The following is an 18,455-nucleotide window of genomic DNA, read 5'->3' on the forward strand; positions in this document are numbered from 1 at the left end:
TCAACACACTCACCACTAAGAAAATGCAGATTTACTTAATCATTTAGTTATAAAATCAGATATACATTTTACTTCTCAGAAATAATAATAATGAAAAATAGAAATATTTTCTAAAACTAAATAATAGTGGGGAATATGGCATTGTTTTATTCTTTCGCCTATCTCTAATGTTGATTTAACAGAAGACAATGGTATTTCCCATAAGTGGTCTCTGCTTTCAATCAGTCACCATATGTTGCCTGGATTAAAGTATATGAAGAAAAGCTGGCAACCTCTACATATAATTGAATATGTTTCCCATTGATAGGATTTGAAGACCTCTGGTAATGCATCAGCCACATTTTGTGAATGGCTGGTTCTATCATGTAGGGGGTGAAATTCAGAAGCAGTGAAGTCACACAGATCTGCTACCTGGTTCATTCTGGTTGAACAGGTTGTGTGCCCTTAGGTTATTTACCTTAATTATCAATCTTGGCTTCATCCTTAGCAAAAAAAAAAAGTGTTGTAATTCTAACTTTGTAAGATGATTGCAAAGATTAAATAAATAGAAGTTTCTTAGCAATGATTTTAGCACATAGACAGTGCACAAAAATGGCAGTTGGTTCACAGGTTGACCCCATATCCCTCTCATAATGGAAGCCCTAGACCTGCCTTCCAAACTCACCTGACAGAAAGGGTAGAGGGAAATGCTTAAAATTGAAACACAAGGAATCTAATTTTAAACTATACTATTTTTGGGCACAGCGTGGGAGCCTAGTGGCTAAAGTCATTGCCTTGCACAGTGCGGGATACCATATGGGCGTTGGTTCCTATTCTGGCTGCTCCACGTCCTTTTTAGCTCCCTGATTGTGACCTGGGAAAGCAGTTGAGGATGGCCCGCTGCCTTGGGGTCTTACACCTGTGTGGGAGACCTGGCAGAAGCTCCTGGCTCCTCGCTTCAGACTGGCTAAGTTCCAATCATTGTGGCCATTTGGGGAGTGAAACAATGGATTGAAGATCTTTCTCTCTGTCTCTTCTTCTTTCTAAAATAACCTAAATTTCCAATGAAAAAATAAACATACCTAATATATATATACTATATATATAATATATTATATATATTATATATAGTATATATAATATATAATATTTTATATATAATATATTAATAATATATAATATATTATAATATATATAATTATATATAGTGTATATTATTATATAGTATATATAGTATATAGTATATATATATATACTGTTCTGCTTTATGCTCATATTTTATTCTCAGTATTCTCATATAATTATGGATGTTAATCCCTTACCCATGACTTCTTTTTCCACCATGTCAATTATGTGAGACAAATTATGTTCTGAAAATATTAAATAGAAAATTAGGAAAATAATCTTTAAGTTTTAAATTAGGTGCCATTCTAAGTGGCATGTTAAAATCTATAACTACCCAGCTTCATCTTGCCTGGAACGTGAACCATGTCCTCACCTAGCATAGCCTCACTGTACATGCCAGCGCCTGTTAGTCACTTACTAGTCATCACAATCATTATGATAAGCCATGTTAATATTGTAGTACTTGTGCTAAGGCAGCTGGCTTTTTTTTTTTTTCACTTAGTGAATATCTCAAAGTACAGAAACACTGAGTCTATACATTCAGATAAACTGAAGAAAAGCTATAGGATTTCTCTAAATGAAAAATATAAAAGCACAATATTTTATACTATAGTATATGTTAGTAGAATTATTTTATTTATTATTACATATTCATTATTGCTTACCATGCATAATTTTAAAGTAAGCACTATCATAGGCATGTATATATAGCAAAAAAAGAAACTATTGGTGGTTTCAGGCATCCAGTGGAGGGTCTTGAAATATATACCCTACTGGAAAGTGACAGCTCAAATTGAAACTTATAAGAGAATTGCAAAGAACTATGCAACCAACATTTTCTTAAAACAAAATTCCATGTATTATTCTTGATGGAAGAAAAAACAGGCCAAACTCATAAGCTGAGTTAGTGGTAGATTGCTCATATTTTAATTCTATAAGGTGAATTTGAAAGTTGTTGTGGCACACTTCATCTATTACTAGCGATGTCCAAATGCTTGGCTTTAAGTTTCACCTCTGTTTCTCCAGATGTTCAGACACAGATGTCTTTAATTGTTAAAAATATATACTAGAAATATGGATTGGATTTTAGAGAAACATACTATTAGCCAGTTGAAACAAGTGAAAACAAGTTTTAGACAAAAATGTTTTGGATTCTGCACAATGACCTTTATATTGCAGGGGTGTAATTCTTTACCCATTGTACTGTATTTCATAGCAAAATTCCAGGGAAAATTTTGCCTGCCACTATTAAGAACAAACTAGCATTAGAAACCTATCAACATTCAAGAAAAGCACCCACCGAGACCTATTTGAAGTGCTTCCAGACCGTTATTATTCTTAGTCATTACATCTATTGTATTTGGGTGATATACACATAGAGGATTTTCATGTTAGTCATGCAGAACAGTGTTGAGCAACTGTTTTCTCTTTAATACCGTATCTAGTCCTGGCACTTCTCTTTTAAAAATTAATCAGTTACCAGGTCCGGCGGCGTGGCCTAGTGGCTAAAGTCCTTGCCTTGAACGCGCCAGGATCCCATATGGGCGCCAATTCTAATCCCGGCAGCTCCACTTCCTATCCAGCTCCCTGCTTGTGGCCTGGGAAAGCAGTCAAGGACGGCCCAAAGCTTTGGGACCCTGCACCCCTGTGGGATACCTGGAAGAAGTTCCTGGATCCTGGCTTCAGATCAGCCCAGCTCCATCTGTTGTGGTCACTTGGGGAGTGAATCATCGGATGGAAGATCTTCCTCTCTGTCTCTCCTCCTCTCTGTATATCTAACTTTCCAATAAATAAATAAATCTTAAAAAAATTAATCAGTTACCTTCTTTTTGGGATACCTTGTTTTCTAAAGGTGTTTATAACCAATCATGTACTGAAAAAAAAAGAATAATCTCTGTCCAGTACAAACTCAGGCTGCTTACCTAGAGTCTGCCACTTTAAGTCCAGCCAATGTAAGTTCACTGTGTAATAATAAATTAAAACTGACTCTTATGAAATGCAGAAGACATAAATACTGACTAGAATTTGATCCTGTACTTGTGTCTTTCAAGCTTACATCCCTTTTTGCAGAAGCTGTTTATTTCTGTTGGCAATATAGAAAGACTGTTTTTTGAGTGTGGTATGAATGGAAAGAAACGAAGGAAAGGAAGGAAGGAAGGGAGGGAGGAAGGATGGGGGTTTAAGACCTCTAGCCACCTGCCATCTGTGATTATGACTGTCATCTTGTTAAATGTAAGGCAAAGTAAGCAAGGTACACAATAAATAAGCACTTTTGAACTGACTTTCAGTTGATGAAATGTAACATTTCTCCATATGAAATTTGCTTTCTGAGTAGACCCTGAAAACAACAGTTCATATTTCACAAAATTTCATTTTCAGTTCTAGAATTCTTTCCCCCAAGAAATGATTCCAGTTGGAAGTGTCAACATAGTCAGAGAAATGTGTAAAAGTAGTATCCTTCAAAGTGTTAATGTATTTCTTACCAGTCTAAAAACTCATGGGATTGGATGGGAAAAATTGGTATTTGAAGGCATAAAAGTATAAATGTGAGATTTAGTGAAGTTGATTGAATACGGTTGTTCTCAACTGTGTGCACTAGAAACTTACAGATGTCTAAATCTCTGCTGTCTTTGCGTATATTCCTATTTCATAGTGAAAGCTATAGAAATATGATCAAGCTAAAATTTGAGAGGAACCATAATTCAACATGACTGGTGTCCTTAGTAGAAGATGAAGAAATACCACGGTGGGCATGGCAACAAGGCATGGTTCTCGGCAAATAAAGGAGGAAGTTTCTAGGAAACAGTTCCGCTGACACTTGATCTTGGGTCTCCAGTCTCCAGAAGTATAAAAAAGAAAGTGCTATTTGAAAAAATATTTTAAAGATTTTGTTTTTAATTAAGAGATAGAATTTACAGAGAGAGGAGACAGAGAGAAGTCTCCCATGTGCTGGTTCCTTCCTTAAATGGCTGCAATGGCCAGAGCTGAGCTGATCCAAACCTGGGAACAATTATATATTTTTTTTATTTTGGATGATCTTTGCATAGTTGATTAGGGCACAAAGGGTCAAGGGTTACAGAAAAGTGGGTTAGACTATTATTTCCACATTTTTTTCATCCCCCCCCCCCTCCGTATCTGGGGTCAGGGGAGAAACAAAGGGAGAAGCCCCACCCAGCCTCCCACTCATCCCAGGTCCCCAATGTGGGGCATGCTCCGAGGGTCCTGCTCAAGCAGTTTTGATAGTTCAACAGTTCTGAATTGCTGCCAATCTCGCCGTTCTAAGCACAATGAAATCTATTCAGAATCCACTGGCTGGCAGTCTTTTCATGGTTGGGTTTCTGAGATCAGCAGTTCAATTGGAGGGATCTCCAAGGAAACTTGGTCTGAGGGGATCCCAGACCTGATTCTTGTGTGTGCTGGCCAGTACAGGGTCTGGCACCGTCCTTCACCCCAATCAACTTATGCACATGTTGGTAGTTGTGATTGCTGGGTCAGTTCTGTTTCCAGCCCTGTCACCCACACAAACCAATGGTAGTTGCAGTCTAGCCCGATCCTGCTTACTTCATACTCGGCCTTCACACAAACCAGTGAGAGCTGCAGTCTAGTTGGGGTGACTCCCTATAACCCTACCAGGCCTGTCCCCTACCCTGGTTCCTATGCTTGCCAATATGTACTACAGATTTGTTCAGTCTGTCTGTGATCCTATTTAGCTCTCATACATATCAATGGGCATTGAAGCCTATTTCAATCCAACCAACCCTATTATCCAGCCCACACACATACTGGCGGGTGCCTTTCTGTCTAGCCACTCCCGCCCCTGCCCTGGCTTTCCTGCTCTCTAATGGAAGTGGTAACCCAAGAGGGAGATGCCCACTATTTCCCTCTCCCTGATTATGTAGTTTCCAGGAGGTTCTGGAGTTTAACTTGACAGAATTAGCCCCTAGTTCTAGCCTCTGCCAGCTGATGTTGCGGCAAAGCCCAACCAATCCTCACCCACTCTAATTTTTGCTTGCACTGGTCAGATCAGCCCAATCTGGCTTTTCCCTGGTCTAGCTAACATGAGGCCCTCAGGTGTTGTAGCTGAGCTGTTCTGATCTGCCTCAATCTCAAATCATGCTCTCCAGTGGGAGTGGGTGTCCAGCAGGGGAGCCCTCCACATTCTCCCTGCCAGCTTTGCCCCCTCCCTCCCTGGTTCCCTCCTGTGCTGGTTGGGTGCTGCAGCCCAGTCTGGCAAGGCCCACATCACCTTGGCACTTGCCAATGGGTATTATAGCCTGGCCCGGCCCAGCCCACCCCCAGTCCAGCTGATGCTGGTAAAGGTTATAGGGACCAATTATTTTTGCTGTGAATTACCTTTTAGCACTCCGTATTCATTTGTGTCTTTTTTCAGTAAGTCCTTGTGATTTATTCATAGATCATTCATGTAAGACATTTTGATTATACGCACCTGATGTTGTAAATTCCTTTTCAACACTGTTTTTGCTACACCTGATGGGCACTGTTGTTCTTGTGTTTATTGCCATTTCTTCAGTGTATGGGTTATGCAATAGCATTTTCTACAAGATGATTTTTAATTTTTTTTAACCACTTTAGCAACACATTGGTTATTCTGTGATATGTTATTTAACTTCATGTTGTTGTAAATTTTCTGTTTTTCTCCCTGTTGTAGATTTTGCTTTCTGGCTCTGTATTTAAGAAGATGCATAATAGAATGCATCCAGAACAAGGATGGACTTCCAGAGAAACTGTTGAAAATAGCCTGATAGCAGGGTGCTGGACTGTCTGACATTGTCTGTGCCTACAATGTCGGGAAGCACTTTCATAGCAGAATGATGGAATTATAACTGTTCATGAAGGACTACCCATTGCAATTCTAGAGGGGGGAAATCAGTGTTGGTGGGTGTGGGGACAGGGATGGGAAATTCCAGAGCCTATGGAACTATATCACAAACTTAAAAAAAAAAATCTAGGACCACAAACTTGTAGTCTCCCACATGGGTATGATGGCCCATTATCCATTATTTTCCCAGGCCAGAAACAGGGAGCTGGATCTGAAATTAAACACCCAGGGAATACATTAGCACCTTTATAGGATACTGGCATTTATAGGTAGAGAATTAGCCTGGTATGGCACCTTAGAGGCCCACAAAACACAATTTTTTCAGATATGTACAGTCTGTTGTATTTGGTTATGTTAGCCCTAGCAAACCAATGCAATAGCAAAGGAAGAAAAAAAATATTAAGTTCTGGAGAACTTCAGAATATAAGGCACTGGTGTTAATTAGAGATATTAATAGATACATGTCTTGTCATACAGCAAAATATGGCCAGTTATTGGAACCAGAATTTATCACTTCGGGTGGTTCCTAGAACTGGGGAAGCGTGTGACAGAGACAGAGCTAGAGAGAGGATGGCTAACAGGTACAGTTGGATGGAAGATACATATAATGTTCTGTAGCACAGTGGGTTAGTAGGGGTGACTAGTATAAATGGAGTATTTCAAAAGACCTAATAGAATTTTGCATGTTCCTAACATAAATACCCTGTGGCAGGTGATAGAAAAGTAAATTACTCTGATGCGATTGTTACACGCTGTGTACACATAGGGACATGACACAGTGTCCTGCTTAAGTATCTAGAATTACAGTCAGTGAAAAAGTATTCAAAACTAAGACACTGTTTCCACTGGCAGCAAGTGAGAATTGGACATGTCAAAACAAAAATGCTTTCTTTCCTTAAAGGTTATTCATTTATTATTTTATTGTGCAGCACTAGATAGGCAACACTTTTAAGGGTTCTTATCCATTAACACCCTGTTACTAAACAGACCACTTTCTTTAAGATTTATTTATTTTTATTGAAAGGCAGATATACAGAGAGGAGGAGAGACCGAGAGGAAGATCTTCTGTCCATTGGTTCATTCCCCAAGCAGCCACAATGGCTGGAGCTGAGCCAATTTGAAGCCGGGAGCCAGGAGCTCTCCTGGGTCTCCCACGTGGGTGCAGGGTTGCAATGCTCTGGGATGTCCTCCGCTTCTTTCCCAGGCCACAGGCAGGGAGCTGGATGGGAAGCGGGGCTGCCGGGATTAGAACCAGCGCCCATATGGGATCCCGGCACGTTCAAGGTGAGGACTTTAACCACTATGCTATCGTGTCATGCCCTAAGTAGACCACTTCTGACATCATGTATTGACTGGGGTGTCCAACACAAGGGGAACAGCATTTCATATTAGCCTCCTTCCTGTTTCATCCATGGTAAGAAGGCAGACGGGCAGGCCATTTCCAATGCACTGTATTAGCAGCCGTCATTCATGAAGGCCTAAGCATTTGTCATTAAGCTTCACCTGCAGATACTATGCTTGTGGAACTGACTTCATTACTGCCCTCCCCTCCCCCCCCAACACCTTTAAGCCACAGCAGGGTTAACAGCTGAGTTTTTTCATTTTATTGGGATGCCGCTGTTTAGGAGTTACAAATCAATATCATGGTCATGTGTAAGTCCAGTACCAGGCATAGGAAAACTGACCCAGGAACAGCATTGACATAAGCATACATTTTGGAAGTAACTTAGGAAGTTCTGGAAATGGATTTTATTCATTCCTTTATCTCAGTTCCTCCATCCTTTATTCATTCTGAGTATTCTTAGAAAGGAATGTCTCTGAAAAAACTTGAACTTTTCAAAGATCTCTTATAATAGAAATTAAAATAGTAAACATGTTAAAACTTGTTAAGAACAAGTAGGAAGTAGTCCTTAGTAAGCCGGAAATGAGTAACCCAAGTAGGCAATTATGTCTTCCCTATAAAGAAGCACTGGTGAGTCTTTTTCATTGAAATCAACAAGTTTAACTTAGAACACTGAATTGTCAAATTTTTGAAATTAAACCTTGGTATCTGGCAATACTATTCTTAGTGCTACATTTTCATGCTAAATTTAACTTTCTTAAACTAAAACATATAAATTTGACTTTCTTTTTGGAGCAACACGAGTATGTAAAAGCGAAACTTATCTTTTATCTGTGAGGCCCATGGGGATCTGACACATGATCCTCTTTTCTGTCTCGGCGTTTTCATAAGAAAATCTAACGCACTGCCTCAGAATGGTTGCATAACCCCCCAACATGCTGGTTTCCCATTGTAACTATTCAAATTTTTTCTGTCCAAGATGTGGGACACCAGTTACAAAGTAACCAACCAATGCGATCCGCTGGAAAGCCCACAGAGATGGTCCGTTAAGGCCTCCAGAAGGGTGTCAGGTGAACAGCAGGATGAGAACTGCAGCCAGGCTTCAAAAAAATTAGGTAACATTTCAAGGATCACTTAACAAGCTTTGCTAGTCATGGCATTTAAACAATTACTCCTCCATGTGCCTGTGTGTGTTACATTTGTGACAGTGTCCCTGTTTATCCCTTCCTCTCCCAGCGCAGTATTTGTGACTTCCGTTGCCAGATTTAGCTCGTGGAATTCAGGATATTTTTTACGACTACGGATTGCTTCCTCACAGCTTGGTTTTCCTCCCAATTCCTACGGGCTAATTATTCGCTTAATTTGATACCTTGGCTAATCAGAACATCACCCCGACAGTGATACTTTTTGGTCAAGTTAGTTGCTGTGTCCAGCCTGTTTCACTTAGCATTCACTAAGTAAACCTTATTTCTCCCTATAGCCTGGCAGTAACTGGCACACACTGGAACGAACGAAGTAGATGCCAGATGTCAGCATTCAATTACGCAATGACTAGAGCAGGAAAAGAAGTACAGTTCAGCTGGAGGACTTCTGCCAAAGCCCTTCGCTTATTTGACTCTTCCTTTGGGAAAAGTTGAGTGCTCCTTCAATTCCTAGAAAGGCGAAGGGGAAGGTGCGGGAGACAAGGGAGGGAGCCGGACCCGGGGACCGTGAGTGCAGCGGGAGGGGGCTGCAGGCTTTGAGAAAACGACCACCCCGGCAGCCCAGGGCGGGGAGGACCGGGCTCTCGGTCAGCCCAACGCCGGGAGGACGCGGCCAGCAGGGCTGCCCTGCGCGCGGGGAGGACGCGGATATCGGGTCAGCCCTGCGCGCGGAGGACGCGGATATCGGGTCCGCCCAGCGCGGGGAGGACGCGGCTCTCTGGCCCCGGGCGCCCGCTCCGCGCAACCTACCGCAACGTCCGCTCCGCGTTCCCGCCCGCGCGCGCCTCTTTCCCAGCCAGAAGCGCCGGGCCCGCGGGCAGGGGCGGAACCCAGGCCTGGAGAGGGGCGGGGATATCTCGAGACCACGCCCCTCGCGCCCCGGCCCCGCCCCGCCCCGCGGGTCACAATGTAGGGTTAGGGCGGTCGGTGGGCGGGGCCTCGGGGCGGGGGCGGGGGCGGGGGCGGGGCCGGCGGCTGGGGGCGGGGCCGGTGGGGAGGAGCAGTCTGGAAGGGAGGAGGAGGGAAAGGAGGAGGACAACGCCATTCGGCCGGCCGCTCCCTGCCGCCCCTCTCTCCCCATCCCCGCAGCGGTCCGCCGGCCCCGAGCGCGCGACCCCGTGACGCTGCCCTGCCGGCCGGCCCGCGCCTGCCCTCCCTCCCGCGCCCGCGCGGCGTCGTCCTGCCGCCCTGCCGCCCCTGGGCCGGGCCGCCGCGGGCCGGGCGCGCTGAGGCGGGCCGCCGCCGTGGCCCTGGCCGTGCGCGCGTGGCCGCCTGGCCGCGGGGCCGGCGCCCGGCGAACGCCGCCGTCTTCGCGCCCGGCTGGCGGTCGGCGCGGCTCTCCGGAGCTCGGCGGAGCGTGGCAGGCTGGGCTGGCGGGGGCGCGAGCAGCCGGACGCCGTCGCCGTGGGGGCCATGACCGTGGAGCAGAACGTGCTGCAGCAGAGCGCGGCGCAGAAGGTGAGGCGAGCCCCCCGACGCCCGCTGCGGCTTCCGACGTGCGGGGCTGGCCGGGGGCGGCCGCACGCTGCGGGGCCTGGCCGCCTGGCCGCGCCCGGGCCTCGGCCGCCCCTGCCCCTCGGCCGCCCCAGCCCCGACCCCTCGGCCGCCCCTGCCCCTCGGCCGCCCCTGCCCCTCGGCCGCCCCGACCCCCTCCGCCGCCCCGGCCCCTCGGCCGCCCCGACCCCTCCGCCGCCCCGGCCCCTCGGCCGCCCCTGCCCCTCGGCCGCCCCGACCCCCTCCGCCGCCCCGGCCCCTCGGCCGCCCCGACCCCTCCGCCGCCCCGGCCCCTCGGCCGCCCCTGCCCCTCGGCCGCCCCGACCCCCTCGGCCGCCCCGACCCCCCCGGCCGCCCCGACCCCCTCCGCCGCCCCGACCCCCTCGGCCGCCCCGACCCCCTCGGCCGCCCCGACCCCCTCCGCCGCCCCGACCCCCTCGGCCGCCCCGACCCCTCGGCCGCCCCGGCCCCGACCCCTCGGCCGCCCCGACCCCTCCGCCGCCCCGGCCCCTCGGGGGGCGTACGCCCCAGGCCGGGCCCCGTGTGGGGAGCCCTGCACAGTTTGTGGATTTCAGTCGGGTTCTTTCCTACTGTTTGTCTTGTAACAGAAGATGCCAGGTACTGATAGAGACCCTCGCATTCCTGCAAGTCTTCTGTGTGGCTGCTTCTTTAAACTTAGGCTCCCTCCTCTGTCCCCTGTATTTACAAGAAAATAGGAGAGCTAAGTGCCCTCCAGGTGAGCGCAGTTTGGGTTTCCCCGAGGCATTGCTGGTGGAACCTGTGCGGGGCTGGGTTGGGCTGTCTCCCATTTAGGTTTATTTCATTTTATGTTTTTTTCTTCTTCCTTTTCTCACCGGAGAAGCCTTCGCTTCGAGGCAACCTTCTGGCTCTGTTATTCCAATAATCTGTTGTCCCCTAAGTTTGACCTTGTTCCCTCTGTCACCTTTTGCAGCGCTCATACATTCGCATGGTCACTCACCAAAGGGCGAAATAAATGTTGAAGCTTCAGAGCTTTAGGGTTGAGCACTGGGACACCATCGCTTTCTGTTAAAATCTGCTTTCAGATTTTTTAGTGCACTATCATGGCTTTTGCCACATCCTGAGCAGTAGTTGGTGGTGACTTCTCTCCCCACCCCGTGTGAGAAAAGTCCTTTCAGCAGAAGGGAGACAGTTGGCCTAGCTGTGTTGGAATTCTGGGGACAAGGTAATTAGAGTTTACTCCGAGCAGCCACCAAAGCTGTGTTTAGTTGATCTGGGTGAGTAATGACTGCTCCACCCTGTTGTAGTATTGGCACAGATGGTTCCTAACCTATGCTTGACTGGAGGGTGAGGCCTTCCGTCCTAAAATGGACGATCTCTGCTCTCAGCCCGCTCCGTTTCTGCTTTAGGATTATTTTTAGAATTTCTTGGTACTGTTTGAGATAACTGAAGATGCGCAAGGATTTTGAAAGCAAAGGTAGTGCTTTGTTACTTCTGGCAGGTTGAAAGTGGACTTTGAAACTCTGATGCACCTGTAAATTTAGATTATTGTGGACCGTAATTTACCTGTGGAGAAATGATTCTGGGTTTTATGCTGGGAGTTTGGAAGAGTTTACTTCCTCATCCTCTTTATTCTGTTTTTAAAGCCTTAAACTTTAGTTTTTGGTGTTGAGTATGGCCAGGAATTAAGACTGATGAAGCATCACATATTTGACTAGTAGGCAGTAATTAACAGTTTGATGTCATTCTGCTGATCCTTGTATTTGGTGTTGATTTTTGAAACTTGGTTGTTTCATTGTAGCTCAGGCTTAAGCACATCTTACTGTTAACTTTTTGCTGGTTGACTTTGACTAAACTGCACCTTTAGCTAGAGTCAAATACTGAAGATGCGGTTGTGTGGCTCAGAGAGGTTTACACACGTACAACTGTAGAATAAAGAATCAAGTTACTGAAAATGGTATTGGCTTGTCAAGTCTAATTTCCCAGTTTCATTGCCAGTGGAAAGGGTAGTTGATCCAAAATATTACCATTATGATGTTAATTTTAATGTGTTTAATGTTATTTCATTGATACTGGGGACGTTTTCTGGAGCAACATAATCCTTACTATACTCCCATTATACTTAATTTTTTAAAACTTTTAATTTGCTTTCCATATTACTATATAATTACATTGACATTCTATTATGGCATTTAAACTATTTATATAAGAATACATTCTTTTAAACTGTTTACCTCACACAGGTTTATAGTTGTGAATCCGTTAAGCTGGTAACTAGGAAGTGAGCTTCATTCTTCAGGAGAAACAAAAGTGAAACTCGGGTGTATATTGGTTGGCCAAAATTTCAGCCAGTTTTCTGCTGTTTTTAAAAGAAAATGTGTGTACAGGTAATTGGTATTTCAGAAAGGAACAGCTGTTTTATAGTTATCAGAATGATTTTCTATAGATTCAATATTCTTTTTTGTTTGTTTTGCAGGGGGATGGGAGATTAACAGTCTGTTTTTGAGAAAGCCACACTACTACAGGAAACTTCAGAGCAGCTTGCCACCGTGTAGTGATGAGAGGAGGGCTTAGTTTTCCTCCTGTGTCCTTCGTTTAAATTTGTTCAAGCTGGACAATTAAGGCAGTAAAATTTTTTAGAAAACTGCTTTTTTTTTTTTTTTTTTTTTTTTTTTTGCAGTGAACAGTTGCCAGTAGATTTAACAACAGTTAAATCCTGTGCTAATTTTGGTTTTGAACTTGTGTGTTCAGCCTCTGTGTGCTAGCATCCCTACTTAGTAGAGTTAGCTAGTAAGTAACCTGTTCAGTTAGTAGTGTCCTTAGATCTCAGAAATTTGAGACTGATTTGAATTCCAGTCTGCTTTAGGGCTTCCTGTAGGAGGTTTCCTCCAGGCAACAAGTTGATTTAGAGGGAAAGTGAGCAGGATAATGTTTACATAAAATGTATCTCTCTGACTTGATTGAAGTGCAAGGTGCCTAAGAGTAGTTACTTTTCCTGTGTTTCACTGGAGAGCTTAGAGCAGTTCCTTGAGCTCAGTAGAATTTGGCCAATATTTGATGAATGAAATACTGCGTGGATGGTTTCTGAAAGAAATGCAACAATAGTTCTTGCCTCAGTTTCTGAGATTCAAAAAAAAAAAATGTTCATGCAAGGAAAATAGTAGTGGGAATGAAAAGGGGCATGAGTTAGATTAGGTCACTCTTCTGTGACCTTATGCAAGTTATTAAATCCTTCTGTGGCCTTCTTTTCAAGCCTAAAGCTGGTGTGATGAGACATAACCAAATTTAGGTCTGAGTAATTAATGGCACTTAAGAAGTATTCTGTCTAGGGTGATTTTTTTTTTTAAATAGTGGAATATGTAAAGAAGCTTAGAGATCTGCAGTCACTTTAAAGAAAGGTTTTTTTTGTTTTTTTTTTTTTTAAATTTTATTTTTATTGGAAAGTCAGATATCCAGAGAGGAGAGAGAGAGAGAATGAATTTCCATTCACTGACTCAGCTGGAGCTGAGCTGATCCAATCCGAAGCCAGGAGCCTCCTCTGAGTCGCCCACACAGGTGCAGGGTCCCAAGGCTTTGCACAATCCTTTACTGCTTTCCTAGGCCAAAGACAGGAAGCTGACGGGAAGCATAGCCACCAGGACATGAACCTGAGCCCATATAGGATCCTGGCATATGCAAGGAAAGGACTTTAGCAGCTAGGCTAAGGCACTGGGCCATGTATTCACTTTGCATTACATTGTTTCAATAATAAGAGTTAGGAGAGATGTCACAAATTAGCCAAATTTGAGAGTCAAAAAGCCTCTGGATCTACATATAAAGTGGCTTCATTGTAATTTCTTAATTAAAATAACCTGAAGTTAGAAGAATATACAGTATAGCACTTGACAGTTAACCATATTTAAATCACTTTAAATGTTATATAAAGGAATGCTCTTTACTAGAAAAAGTTGTTGTCTTGTGCCTCCTGTCAGACTTGATTCCCACAGATGACTCAAGCTGCATGGTTTCTTATTTTTTTGCTGCCTTGTCTCCTAGTTGTGGTTTGTGTAGTAAAATTGCCACTAGTTTTTATGAATTCTAATTTGTGCTAAGCTAATATTTACATTTTTCATCAATATTTTATGTATAGTCCATACAAATAAATCTGACCTTTTAATGACAAGTTATGTTAATTTTCTTGTTTCATTTCCATTTGCTGAAGATATATTAGTAGCATTAATGTTAGTTTCTGTTGCATGTTATCACTATTTGGAAACTTATTCTATTTCCTATAGGTTTCCAAAATAAATTTAGGTGTTGATGCTTCTCAATTTTTTTTCTTTTGTGATGAATGATGATGTATTTCATGTGTCAGTAGTATGTTAAGAACAGTAATTGTAGTGGATGACACAAATATTTACTGTGTAGTGTTAGGCGCTGTGCTGTGAGTCATATACCTTTTTTTTTTTTTTTGAATATTCTCTTCCTGACCACCTTAGGAAATGAGCACTGTTCTTTTTTCCTGTCTTATACATGAAGGGTCTTAACAAAGTTCGTGACAACTATACATGGATTTCAAAATTTCTTTTGCACCGAAGTGTATCTATAAATTCAGTTGTGAAGTGCCGTTGTGTTACTGAGTGAGGCAGCATCTCATCTCCAGTTGCTGCAGAGGGGGAGTTTACCTCAGTGACTCCTTAGACTCTGCACCTGACCGCAGTGCAGTGCAGTGTTGACCTTGCCTCTTTGGTAAAGTACTGATAGTGATGCATTGTTTCAGTGTATTTCCGTATTTCCAACCTTACTACATTACATTTTAATGTATTATTTCGCATGTTTGTGCATATGTGAGATTAATTTGAGATACTGCTTCTCAATATATGAGCTTTTAAGATAGGGTTAAATCATAAATGATTAGAAACCTGTTTTTTTCCCATGCTTCTCACATTGTTTAGGATTAGATTAACCTATTCAAAAATGATCTTCCATCACTTTTTTTTTTAACATTTATATTTTTTGATGTGAGGGTTGTTGTGGAACTCTGATGCTCTGTGCCATGCATTGGTTCGGCTAAAATACCTAAAGTGGAGCCAGAGACTCCACTTGGTCTCCTGCAGGTCCCAAGGCTTGAGCTGTCCTCCGCTGTGGCCTCCTGTGGAGTCAGGAGCCAGTGTGGGAGGAGGCGAGGGGGGGGGGTGAACTCAGTCACTGACACAGGATATGGGCAGCTTACCTGGCATCCTAACAAGTAGACAGACTTCTGCCCTGTTTGTTCATGTTTGGTACAAAGATTACTTGTTGCTTTGAAGATTTGGTGAATATGACATAGCAGGCTTGTTGCTTATACAGAGCGAATTTCAGTAAACTTTGTGAATTTTACTCTGTTTTTATGCTCTAAACTCTTTCATTCCAATTTAAAATTGATAGTTTTAAAAATTTAGCTAATTTCTTTTCATTTCGTTTAGATTTCCAGTTTTCTGCCTTTGTGAATATCCCTGTTTTTGCTCCTCTTGCTTTTATCGGTGTTCAGCAGGTGCTTCCCAGAATTCAGCTCTTTGCTTGATTTGTCAGTACTGTTTTGTTTTCTAATTCATTTTATTTGTATCGTTATTTCAGTTTTCTGATCTGGTGGTTATTGAATTACTATAACTTGAATGTTAGGACTCTCACCATTGTACTTAAGTGAAAACGTTTTGGGTAGGGAATGTTCATCTTATTTGTTGTTTGGCTTTTGACCTTCTTTATTAACTTTTTTTGGGGGTTTTACTTTCCAAAGTGATATTTCTGAAGATTGATTTTAATTATTGATTTTATTTCACTATATTGAGAATAGAAGATACAGTTTGGAATAGTTTTGCAAATTTGTTAACACACATGATCAAGTACATGAGATATTGATGACGATATGAAAGAGCTATGTATTTATATAAATGGAAGCTATGTATTTATATAAATGAAATGAACACTTATTGTTTGAATTGTGAATAGTTTTTTTGTTAATTTCTGAGGGATGTACCTCTGCTTTTAATATGCTTTCTTCAGATTTGAAATTTGATTTGTGCTAATTCATCTTGTATTTCTAATAGATATCCAGCTTTACCTTTTTGTCTCTTAGAAGTTCATGATTCGCAGGTGGTAACAGAAATACATTAAATCTTCTTATCTTTTGGCTTTGTGTTTGTTGTATATCTTCTTCAGCTTTGTGGAATGATGGAGTTTTTCTTACATCATCGCCTGCACTCTTGACTTTTACATTTTTAAAAAATTTCTGCTATTTTACTTTTAACCAAATATATTATTTACATACATTTTCTGATAATTAGACAATTGATTTTTAACTCCTTCCCCTTGTCCCCCTAATCAGGCAGGATATGTTAGCACATCTATACAAGTGCTGTGGAGAGAACATGTAATTGCAGTTGTAGATAATGAATTCTCTTAACTGTGCTACAAATACATTAATACCTGACTCATTTAAAAATTAATTTGATTTTAACTTTGACATTGTGTAATATTGTTTGATGCTTTGCTGTCAGTCTACTGTTTTGTAGATACATTTTTAAACTTTTTGTAAACTTTAAAATTTTCTCTAGTTTGAGAATGTAGTAATATTAGTATCCGTAAAAATGCTGACTGATTTCTTTTTAAAACATATTTGGGTGTTAAGAGGGTAAGAGAGAGGATGCGGGGGAGGGAGGGATAGGGATAGAAGGAGGAGGAAGGAGAGGGGCGAGGGGAGGATCAAGCAAGTACCCTAAATGCCTGAATCAGCTAAAGTTGAGATCCTAGAACTCACTTCAGGGCTTCCATCTGTCACAGGAACCCAGCATTTTGAAATGAGGACATAAGTCTCTTAATTGCTAGGCTAATTGCCCGCTTCAGATTATTTTGTAATACTGGTTTTATAAATTTATGTTTAAAATGTATTTTTGCTTCGTTGTTAAGTACAGAGGAGTAATATATCAGTTGTTTCATGAACATTTAATACTTGCTCTGAAGTGTAGATTACTCTGCTTCAGGCCATGAACCTTTTGTGTTATAACATTCTTAAGAATCTCAGATGAATCTTTTGCACTTTGAGTTTGAGAACCACTGGTTGAAGTTAGTATTCTCAAAGATGGGAATGCCCTTAGCACTTATTTGAAGAACTTTAGTGTTCTTTGGGGATTGGATTATTGTGAAGCATCCAGTTTAAATATGGGAGCAGAGTCTGAAACATGTTTACATATTCTCATATTAAGTATTTCACCTGTGTCCTTTGCTTTCCACTGTAGAGGAGCCGAGTCTTCTCTCAGGCTTTTTTAGCCAACCTGCTTAGGGGAACCCAAAGCCTCAAGTGCACACAGATGGGATTCTTGCTCCTCTCATTGCAGTGGGGCAGTTGGTCTTCATGTGTTGAACCTGTGAGTCAAGGAGTTGGGAAGTGGATTATGTTATGCTAAAGTAGTGATTTTCCTTTTTTTTTTTTTTTTTGTAATCTCAGGTTCGTGCACACACAATTTATAAAGGATTTTTGGTCTAATATGGCATATGAAAGTGCATATATAGTTGAAGAAATATATTAGAATTACTTTTGTTTGTACCACTTTGGATATGAAGTTGAGTATTTTCTAGAAATTTGCATTATGTCTCTGCCAAATTGTGTCTCTCTCACAGGCCCATGGCTGCTCTTAACTGTTTCTCAAATTGGTGTTACTATGATCTTAACAAGTAAGAATGAGATGAAAGTACCAATTTCAAGTGTATAAATAAATAGGGAATATAGAATATTTTCAGTGCTAAAGAACATTCTTGTGTCACCCTTATCCTTCTCATTGTTATCACCACACTCCTTATTCTTGGTCATTATTGATCTGCTATTTATCCCTGCAGTTCAGTTTTGGCTCTTCTTAGGTTTTCACATAAATGGAATCATTCAGTATTTTTGTTTGTTTCATCACCTCTTGCTTAAAAACATGTTGTCAGGGTTTGGCTATCTTTTGTTGCGTGTATCAGTTTGTGTGATTGCTTAAGTAACATTTAGCTATGAATATTCCTGAACTGTGGATTCATGTACTTATTGATGTAGAGGTTGCTTCTGGGTTTTTACACTTAGGTATGATATCATAACACAAGTGTTTGTAAGCAGATCTTTGAATAGACATTTTCATTTCTCTTGGTAATAATACACAGAAGAAAATGATTGTGTCATTTTATGTTTCCATTGGTAATCAATAACAGCCTCCTTGGTCTACTTTTTTTTCAACAGTGGTATTGCTTACATGTTTATTTCAGTGAGTATAAAGTGATACTAATTATATTCCATATAGTGATAGTAATTCTTATTTTCCTGATAGTTAAAAGTGGTTGGAAGTTTTTGCTATACTTATTGGCAGTTTTTTTGGGGGGATGATATTAAAAATATCACTTCTCTTATTAATTTTTATTTTGAGGATTTATTTATTTGAAAGTTACAGTTACAGGGAAGGGAAGAGAGTGAATGAGAGGGAGGAAAAGGGATAGAGAGGGGCAAGAA

The 18,455-nt window shown here is 42.2% G+C and overlaps 1 protein-coding gene across 1 annotated transcript in view; it reads left to right on the forward strand.

Annotated features, from left to right (window-relative positions):
- The first annotated feature begins 9,800 nt into the window (after positions 1–9,800).
- Positions 9,801–18,455, forward strand: part of USP25 (ubiquitin specific peptidase 25) — a 126,006-nt gene continuing 117,351 nt past the window's right edge. Inside the window, exon 1 of the mRNA XM_040980646.1 lies at positions 9,801–9,946. Coding sequence (XP_040836580.1) covers positions 9,902–9,946 — 45 coding nt within the window. The 5' untranslated portion in view covers positions 9,801–9,901. The remainder of the gene's footprint in view (positions 9,947–18,455) is intronic.

Source organism: Ochotona curzoniae, unplaced genomic scaffold (assembly GCF_017591425.1).
Source record: "Ochotona curzoniae isolate NIBS_2020 unplaced genomic scaffold, NIBS_Ocur_1.0 contig_3498, whole genome shotgun sequence".
NCBI lineage: Eukaryota > Metazoa > Chordata > Mammalia > Lagomorpha > Ochotonidae > Ochotona > Ochotona curzoniae.